This window comes from Agrilus planipennis, unplaced genomic scaffold, assembly GCF_000699045.2.
Source record: "Agrilus planipennis isolate EAB-ADULT unplaced genomic scaffold, Apla_2.0 scaffold419, whole genome shotgun sequence".
NCBI lineage: Eukaryota > Metazoa > Arthropoda > Insecta > Coleoptera > Buprestidae > Agrilus > Agrilus planipennis.
In genome coordinates this window covers 50584-61362 of record NW_020440940.1, presented here as the reverse complement: position 1 = coordinate 61362, position 10779 = coordinate 50584, and the positions used below count along the sequence as shown (strand labels likewise).

The 10779-nt window shown below is 36.3% G+C and overlaps 1 protein-coding gene across 1 annotated transcript in view; it reads left to right on the top strand.

Moving 5' to 3' along the window:
- The window catches only part of LOC108742877 (Y+L amino acid transporter 2-like), a 57022-nt gene that overhangs the window by 27711 nt on the left and 18532 nt on the right, over nucleotides 1–10779 (top strand). Inside the window, exon 2 of the mRNA XM_025979967.1 lies at nucleotides 5160–5301. Coding sequence (XP_025835752.1) covers nucleotides 5160–5301 — 142 coding nt within the window. The remainder of the gene's footprint in view (nucleotides 1–5159; nucleotides 5302–10779) is intronic.

The following is a 10779-nucleotide window of genomic DNA, read 5'->3' as shown; positions in this document are numbered from 1 at the left end:
TTTCAAGTAAATCGGACCAAAAACAAACATGCAATCTTTGCAAACCCCTTTCAGCTTCCTAAAGAGGTAGAATTTTGTAAAATGTTGAAGTAGGTATGTATATATATCATTAATTTTATATTGTAATGTTCGTGAGTTTAACAAAATTTACTTCTAAGACTGATAACAAAAACTATTTATTTACACTCGTGTTATTTAAATGTAAAATTGAAATTTGCGATGCGGCATCTCTTAATATTAATATTATGAGCTCAAAATTTCACAGTATTTTAAAAATTCTTAATTATATCGAAAATGTTAGAAATGACGAAAATGAATACATATTCGATATAATTAAGATTTTTTTTTAATAGTCTACTGCCCAGTATATGAGCGGATGTCCTTCGTGAGGTTGGCCGAGCAGACGATACAGATAAAAATTCTTCAGTCTTTTCGTTTTCATTGAAACAAACTAATATCATCGTGTGTTATGTGCAAAGCAAACTTCGATTTCTCTTTGTGCTCTGTACATAATGTGGCAACCTTTTCCACGGCTCTATCGGATGCACTAGAGTGAGAGAGGGTCTTTGCCCTGAACAACGTTAAACAATTACTATCACCTATGCAGATGCAAAGGTGCACTCAATTTGTTGGCAACGTTACATTCCTAAATGCCGTTGCTGAGTTCCAGACTTCCGTCTATCGCATAGAAGCTGCTTGAGCTAAAATTGATAAGTTTGGGTACCTCGTGGAAAAATTATCGTTTTTAAAAGCTGATGTAGCGGCTCTTCGGGGTGAGACAAGTCTAATCATCATATTCTCTGCAATTGATGTCTGATTTCGAAGCTGAAGTTAAAAATCGTTTAATTTAGTTTCTGTTAATCTAGAAATTGAAGTTCAACATCAGTTTATATGGTATTGCTGTAATCGCTAATCAAAACGATACATTCTCTGCTCTTACCATTGTCTCCATCTAAGACCCAGTAATAACGGAATTATTTAAAAAAAAAAGCTTGATGTTAAGAACCACAATGCCACAAATCCTAATAAGCAATTTACAGTTAGGTATGAGTATGGGATCCCTAAAGCTGTCCTCAAATCTTCTATTAAACCGAAGAGCAATCCAAAGAACTCATAGGTAGTCGCTATGGATTCTTTACTTATATACAAAGCGTTCGTTCCATCGTAAACAAGATCGTCTTTTACTCTTCGTTAAAATCTCTACGAATTATCAATTATCCCAGAAGTTCTCATCTTTTACCGAGACTTGGTTGAAGAACCATATCAACCTTTCTGAACTTCTAATCTCAGATTACACTGTTTATCGTCTCGACAGGCTTCTTCAGCTGCATCTAGATGCGGTGGAGTGCTTGTTCTCATTAAAAACAGCATGCAGTCTACTGTGGTTAGGCATGGTATCTTATATATTTGTTCGCTTATTCATATTTGACCAGCAGTTTTTACTTCTGCTGCTTATTTTCTGTTTATGTCCAAATTTAAAACTTAAAGAGTTTATCTTCATACTTCAACATTTTACTCATTCAAATATCATAGTATGTGGTAATTTTAACTTGCTTCATGTTAGAATGAAGATTCGGGCTATAGGGCCTAAGTCTAAGTAAACTATTCTGTCCAGACGTTTCCTCAGCTACTGTCGAGACTTCGAGATATAATCTACAGGGTTCGTTCGGAAAGTAATAGGACTGATTTCCTTCCGCCGCGACTGTACTTCGGAGCATGCGCGCACCGACTGGATTCGGTAGAGGGCTGGTGAGTTGTCTCCGAGCACCTGGAGAGTCAGAACAGGCTTTTTCGTGCGACGTGTTCGACTTCGACAAACACCGACAATGTGACTCGTGTGCGCGAAGTTTTGAACTCAGAGCGTCGACTAAGTATTCGTTTAATTGCCCAGATATTAAATTTACCAAAATCTGTGGTTCATGACATTGTGACGGAGCATTTGAACATGCCCAAGGTGTGCGCGAAGATGGTCCCAAAAGTGCTCACTGACGACCAGAAATTGCGGCGAGTGGAAGTGTGCCAAGAAAATTTAAACATGTGTGAAAGTGACCCCCAATTTGTGAATAACGTAATCACAGGTGACGAGTCATTTGAGTATGATCCCGAGACAAAGATGCAAACTTCCGAGTGGCACAGGCCGGCGTCTCCTCACCCAAAAAAGGGAAGAATGAGCAAATCCAAAGTGAAAACGATATGCTCATTGTCTTTTTTGACATGAAAGGCATCGTCCACCATGAATTTGTTCCTCCNTCATGACATTGTGACGGAGCATTTGAACATGCCCAAGGTGTGCGCGAAGATGGTCCCAAAAGTGCTCACTGACGACCAGAAATTGCGGCGAGTGGATGTGTGCCAAGAAAATTTAAAGATGTGTGAAAGTGACCCCCAATTTGTGAATAACGTAATCACAGGTGACGAGTCATGGATCTTTGAGTATGATCCCGAGACAAAGATGCAAACTTCCGAGTGGCACAGGCCGGTGTCTCCTCGCCCAAAAAAGGGAAGAATGAGCAAATCCAAAGTGAAAACGATGCTCATTGTTTTTTTTGACATGAAAGGCATCGTCCACCATGGACAAACCGTGCTCAAGAGACTCAAACGAAGGGTCAATCGGGTTCGACAAGACATCGCAGCCGACTGGAAGTTGCACCACGACAACGCCCCGGCTCACACCACCTTTCTTGTGGACAGCTACCTGACCGAGGCCGGCATCCCAACGCTTCCGTAGCCGCCCTGCAGCCCAGATGTGCCCCCCCGGACTTTTTTTTTTGTTTGCTCGCCTGAAAAGGCCGATGAAAGGCAAGCATTTTGAGACGACAGAGGGGATCCAAGCAGCATGCACCACGGCTCTTAAGGCTATTCCGGAAAATGCCTTCTGTGACGCCTTCAATGCTTGGAAATCGGGCTGGCAGCGCTGTATCGACGCAGAAGGAGCCTATTTTGAAAGTTTTTAAAGAATTGTAACGATTGGCTCAATAATTTTTTTTAAATCGACTCAGTCCTATTACTTTCTGGACAAACCCTGTACTTTCTCGTTGTCAACGCAGTACTACCACTGAGGATGTCAGCCGCAGTAGCTGAAAAAACGTCTGGACAGAATAGTTCACTTAGACCACGGCCCTATAGTCCGAATCTTCATTTTACTATGGATTCCGGCCGTGAAAGCCTTTGTTCTTATATTACTTCATGTCATTTGGGATATCAATACATACAACCTGAAATTTTCTCTTTATCTCACTCCCGTTTATTAAGCGTCCAATGCCCATACTTTGCCTAACGCAACCCTATTTTATAACCTGCAACAACTTGACCCTATCCCTCCTGGCAAGACTTTTATTCATTAGATTTGTCGTTTGCTTTTTCTTCTGTTGTAAGTCACGTGAACCTTCGGATGCAGCTTTTGCCCAGGGATGCTCACCACTATTTTGGTTATCTAGTTATTTTGAATGCTGTGCCAATAGTGATTTTTATACTGCCGTTAATGAGTCTACGTGCAGAAAATTTTACAAAGGTGACTATGGATCAGAACTGGGATGCTGTAATCAAGGACGATAACGTTGATTATAATATCTATTAATTTTACACTATAATTTCTTTTTGCAAGTATCTCGATGGCGTGAAGTCGTTTGAAATTTTTTGCTCGGGATTTTCCAATTCTGGTTTGAATTATGAACTTTATGAGGTCGACAGCTTTTCGCCAACTCCGTTCTACGTTTCTTCACCTTCACTTAAAACGTTCTTCTCATTACAGGAATCAGTTAACTTTGGTTACCTCTGTATTTCATTAAAAAATGGTCTCTTTTGAATGAGGCTATCCTCCAGCTTTTTAATCGCTTTCTAAAAAGTGGCTATTTCCATTCTTCTTTGAAGTTATCTTATATTCTTCTGATACACAAAAAGGCGATGAACAAGACATCAAAAGCTACAGACCGATATCTATCCCAAGCTCTCTAGGGAAGCTTCTGTTCACTGTTTCCTTTCCCTGATTGTCTCTCAGCAGCATAGGTTTGTAAAAGCTCGTTCTACCATCACGAATCATGTTTTTTTCTTTCTGTCAGTCATGACTGCCAACTTGCTAATCTTCCCTCTTTCAGTGTGATGATATGATTTATTGATTTAACCAATGTTAAACTACCAATCTATGGCGAAGATAACAAACTAATCTCTATCATATCAAATAAATACGATACACTTAACATTCAAACAGATCCTGGACGGTCTACATAATTGAATAGGTACTAACCTACTATATATCAATTCTGACTGTTCAATTGGCCGTCCAAAGCTCCTTATTAAGGTTTACGAGATCGCGGATCTTGACGTCACCTTCACATCTTCTTACCATATTTGTGTCACTAATAAGGCATTCAAAGTTCTGGGGTTCATTAGCCGTTCCACATCTGACTTCTATCGGTCTGCCTCCCATTCTTATCTGTTTACTACCCTGGTTTTAACATACGGCTATGAAATTTGGTCGATTTAAATCCTCTCTTATAAAAACGCATTGGAGAGTGTTTCCCACGAATTCCTGCGTCTTCTCTGATTCAAATCCGGGTTTTCTATGAGGTTTTTCAACCACGACCACGATGCCTGTCGTGTTTATGGTATCAATAACCTTTCGTTGGTTCATACATATCATGACTGTTCTCTTTCACAATCAATCAAAATTCCAGGGAATTTTTTGAATTATCAAGTATATATTTTTATTCAGCCATCATTCGTCCTGCTGCCTCCAAATCTGCGGCATGCTTCCCTTACTGACGTCTTTAAAGCTGGTCAAAAACGCTATCTAGGGTTGATTTGAAATATTGACTTTTTCGTGGTGCCGTTATTTTGAATATTTTCGTTCAATACTTATAATGTAGTTTTAGTTTTCTTTTTCTTTTTGTACTGGTTAAATCTTTGTAAAAGAGCTTTAGCTAGTTTAAGTGTATTAAAATAAAATAAATTGCTTTTGAATATTTAGCATTATTTTTAATTGCTATAAATCAAGGTTAGTTGCTATCTTCCAAATTCCTATAAAATAATGTACAACAATGGTATTACTGTCTTTTCCTTTCCTGAAAGTTAACATATGTCCCTTTGACTTCAAGCTCCAAACACAACTGATAATATTTATTTATTTTATTAGTACCACTATATTCGATTATTCTTTTCAGGACATACTGAGCATTTTGAAGATGCATTTAAAGGAAAGTATTCTCCCACGGATATATCTTTGGCATTTTACTCTGGACTGTTTGCTTTCGGTGGGTGGAATTACTTGAACTTCGTTACAGAAGAACTGAAGGATCCATACAAGTAAGTCATTGCATGTAAAAATTGTCATAATTGTTTATGCTATTATTGTTAGTGGCGGAGGGTGACTTTTATTACGGCTTGATACCAATTACATTTCAGAGGTCCCCAATAGCATATTATTGGATGGGGGTTTGATGAGGACGAATTATGAGAAAATAACATATGTAATGGTTAAAAAATATTCTTAGTAACCTTTGTAAATATTAAAGAAAAAAGATGTAATTTTAACATTATAAAAATAAATTAGTTCCGGGTTCGATTTCCGGTCGGGGTGTGATAACAGTAACAATATTTCCCTCATTAATTTGAGGTAGTTTGTAGTGGGTAAATANTTAGGTACCTTATTTAATACTGTAAACTATCTTCTATATTTGAACCTGGTATATTTTCTAATTGTTTCTTCGTAAATAATTGATTGAGTTATGTCATTTTCCATAGAAATAATGAGCAAATAATTTAATCTATTGTGTCTTATAATCGATCTGAATTTATTTTTATATAAATTTTACTTCAGAGAAAGCCCTTCACGCTTCACAACTTCTATCGGCATTGTTAAATAGATTTTTAGAAAAGTATACAAATTTGACAAAATATTTATGAGATTTCTGTTTAGATTAAATTTAATATATCTGACCATTGTAAATTTATTTTTATTTGAATTTATGGTAAATTAAGTATATTTTTTGAGTTGGTAGCATTCATTTTTAATACGACTCGTATGTTAACGCCACAGTGATTTCGAAATATTTAATACTTCTTCAATATACATATTTGAAATTATTATAATTTTTATATCCACAAGAAATTTAATTTTTTTTGTTGTAGTTTTTAAAATTTTCCTCTTCTGTTTGATTTTGATATTAAACAGTTGAACAATAGATATACAATTCTTGCCAATATTTGTTTCATCCACACTCCATAATAAGCATCGGTAAAAGGTTTTGGTGCTCTAAAAGTCTAGGGCCTAATGCTCCTGCATATAAATCCGCCACTGTTTATTATATCCTATCAACAGAGGCACTTTTCTGCATTTCATGGATGTTTTCTTAAATCTAATCGATTTTCTGACCAAACAGTTGAACTTCCCAAAGAGGGCCAAAAAATGACTATTTATTTGGGACCGAAAATGTTATTAAGGATGACAAAAGAAAGTTAACATGCAAATTTGTGCCCTTAATTTTAATATTAAGAGGTCTATCACCGCGAATTTATGTTAACGAAAAATGTAATGAGACCTTTTTTATAGAGCGTCTAATTTTCTTCAAAATCATTTACTATTCTTTTTCAGAAACAAATAGGTTTATGAGTTCAAAATTCAAAAGTTGAAAAATTAAATCGTAAAAACAGATCAATGCTCAACGCAAGCTTACGTGGAAACGGTTTGTCGGACAAAAATTTGCAATCAGGCCTTTTTTGTAGAGAGTTTAATTTCCTTCAAAAAACATGTGTTGCTTATATTCAGATATATTGTTTAGAAGATTTGAGTGAAAGATGCGTTTGGAGTAAAAAGACATAAATACACGATGATATACCTCTTAATATTAAAATTAAAGGCTGAAATTTGGATGTGGACCTTTTTTCTATCCTAAATAATATTTTGGGTATCCCATTAAAACAAATAGTAGTTTTTTTAGGCCCAGTCTAGTATTTACTGCTATTGGAGTATTTTATGTGTCGGACAATGCCTTACTAAGATATTAACTTACCTGTTGACACCTTAGTAAGACCTTGTATTGCAGCAAATACCGATAGCGATACCCTGCCGTTACTTGGATTTATTTAGTTATAATAAGTCATAATAATCAAAGAAAGAGAGGGAAATCTTGCGATCTGAGAAAATAATTCCAGAATGAATGGGACTTATTTTATGTTGTAGGGGAGAGGTAGAATAAAGATTCCCCAGCACGTGTGTCACTAAAGATTTGTTGAGGTTTTGCAAACTAAAATATAGTTTTAGAGAGATAAGTTAAGCTCCACTAGGTTTTTAAAGAAATTGATTAAAAATGCCAAAAAGCGTTAATAGTGTGAGTTTTATAAACATTCGATAATAATCGCAGAAATGATTTTTTAAACGTTTTTATTATTTTAATAGGACGCTGTGTCAATTCTAAATTGATTGCGAGATCATAAAAGTTTTCGTTAATATTGTAATGTTCGTGGGTTTAACAAAATTCACTTAAGGCTGATAACGACAAAAACTATTTATTTACACTAATTATTAATGTATCACTATTCACTGCGCTATTTATTTCACCGCTATCACTGTCAATTTATTTCTCGATTCACTTCTGCAACGGTCAATTCATTTCTCCTCCTCTCGGCGATCGTCTCTTACTTTAAATACTCTTTTGTTTACTTTCTGGAACCTTCTGGAAACACCGGATAGTTTATTTTTTCTTTGAATTGTTCAACTGCTTTCCCAGAACGTAGGTACGATACACACATCTACAAATCGCACACAAACACGCTCGTGCTCGCTACAATATGTTGCGAGATAAGTACATTAATTTGTTGATCCCAAGACGCTAAATGTTGGAACCATAAAAGGCGCCATTTAAATTAGGCACTAATAAAGGATGCCGCATAAATTGATACACCTATAAATGCGGCTTGCGAAATACATTTTAGTTTTTATAAAGTTATGAATCTCGGCTAGACTACACCACTGCAGTATATTAAAATCATGTTATACCTACTCAACAGAAAACTGCACATTATTTACTAATGCTATTAATTTTCAAATTGTCGGGATATCTATCACTAAATATTAATTATTGCAATGATTTCATGAAGACCGCACAAGATAGAGGCGCACGTTCACTACCGCTGTTTTAAACTATAACATTGGACGCACGTAGCTACAAAATCTCCACAAATCATGATGGGAAATCTTTATTCGTCCACCCCCTCCTTACAACGTAAAATTGATTCCATCCACTTTGCAATTATATTCCTCAAATCGCTAAATGTATCCCTTTTTCATTTAGTGTCAGTTAAATTTGTCGTAGCTACAGTACAGTAGAACAGTAAGTTTATGTAAGTCTTCCTGTGCGTGTCAAATACCTAATCATTTCTAATCTTTTTCATCCAAGGTATTTTCATCATTCGCCTGTAGCATCATATCTCAAACTTTTTCTTTTCCACCCTTCTCACAGTCCACATTTCGTATCTGGGTTAAGAACATACACGTTTAATAACCGTGGCAAGTATGCTAAAAACAGTTTTTATTAATAATATGTAGGAGGAAATTTCCTAAAAGAAAGGTTTTATACATATTCGCTGTAAAATGAAGTCATGCTAAGTTATGGTTACGAGAACATTGGGGACTTTTAATAACTTTCTTCTTTAATATTTTTCTTGCGCGCTTCCACTATGAGATAGAGTACTATATAGGCGACGTGCTATTTTTTTTATGGCTTAATCCACAGCAGTGTTTTCAATTTATTTTTCTACATTTGAAGGTTGAAGGCTGGTTAGGGGCTTTTTGGCTGTCAAGTTCTGAACTTCTGACCTCTGGTTCATTAGTTTCTTCGATAATGGAGGCATCTACTTATGCAACAACTTCTTCGTCAGCATTCTCGTTGTATTTTTGTTGACAATATTCGTATGAGTTTGCCCGCGGCAATAGTAACAAAATATTTGAGCATCGAAGAAACGCGGTCATAAGGTTACAAAAGGAAAAAGGCATCGTAGACGTGGTAGGTCCTTCNCATATCTGGAGTTGTGACCTCAACGGGGCGTCCTGAGCGAGGCCCATCAGAGGTGCTCACACGACCCTTTTTAAACTCGGAAACCCACTGCTTAACGGTTGAATTGAATGTCACCTCAAGGTAGGCCTAGTGGCGTCATCTCTTGGTTAGGCCGGAAACTTATCAATCCACCCTCGTATATAGGCGACGTGCTATTTTTTTTATGGCTTAATCCACAGCAGTGTTTTCAATTTATTTTTCTACATTTGAAGGTTGAAGGCTGGTTAGGGGCTTTTTGGCTGTCAAGTTCTGAACTTCTGACCTCTGGTTCATTAGTTTCTTCGATAATGGAGGCATCTACTTATGCAACAACTTCTTCGTCAGCATTCTCGTTGTATTTTTGTTGACAATATTCGTATGAGTTTGCCCGCGGCAATAGTAACAAAATATTTGAGCATCGAAGAAACGCGGTCATAAGGTTACAAAAGGAAAAAGGCATCGTAGACGTGGTAGGTCCTTCCTTCTGTTTGACGACTTCGACCGTTTAGAATATGTTGGTAGCATCGTAACATTTAAACCCAACTTCAAGGAGGGTATCGTAAACTATAATTATTACACCCACTGGCCCACTTATATTTTCAGCTTTATGAACGCAAGACGGTCAGGCAATTTCTGAAGAAGATAACTTTGTTACCGACAAGTATTTCGAACGTTCAGAATCGTGTTTTGGCGTTAGGGTTTGCTCTACAACACCGCTAAAGTAGTGATGAGAAAAATTGGTCTTGGTTTTGCAGTCTTGGGCTTGGAATTGATCTTGGTCTTTCGAAAATACAAGACCAAGAGCAAGACCTAGACTGTCTTTATACTAGCAAGACTAAAACCAAGACCAAATGAAGAAGATCAAAACTAAAACCAAAATCGAATATGTAAGACCAAAACCACATACACAAGACTAAAGGAAAAACTGTTTAAAGCAACTTTAAAATATTTTTTTCTTGAAACAAAACATTTTTAATGTTTGAAATTTTTAGTTTACTTTACTAGATTTTAACACTACGTAAAAAAAAGGAAACTTTACCAGTGCTTGAAAGAAGGAATCTTCAAGAATGTCTTAGGAATAAGTGTTCTTCTTTCTTCATGACAAACTCGCATGTATGACAGAAAATTCCAGCATTGAAGACAATTGTAGGTGAATAGAAAAAATTTGGTTTACAAGGATTATTTAAAAAAAAAACGTAAATATCAAGTTAAATGAGCGAATCCAAGACTTAACACGCAAGATCAAGATCAAGGCCGAGACTTCTTGTAAACACAAATTTTGCTATTCACCAACAGTTGTCTTAAATGCTGGAATTTTAAATAAAATAGTGCCGATAGTTGTGAGAATTATGAAACTTGAGAACTTATTTTTCACCCTACCTTCAAAGAATAAATTGATCCTTTAACAACCAAAACAGTACAAGGTATTTGTCATCATCATAAGGTCGTCAGTCCTACGACTGGTTGGACACGCACCTCCACTCTTTCCTATCCTGAGCTAATCTTCGCATTTCCATAAAACTAGAACATCTATACCTGTGCCAAAAATTGTGGGAGTTGTTACAATCAACTTCAGATACGAAATGGCAGATAAAAGTTTTTTGATCAAAAGCTGTATAGTTGGCGCACAAGAAATCGTACCGGGTTCCGAAAAGGCAATGATGATATACCTGAAATAAACCCTTTTTATTAAAACAAGATCATTCACAATTGCAGATAAATGAAGAAAAAATGCAAACGACTTGTTCGT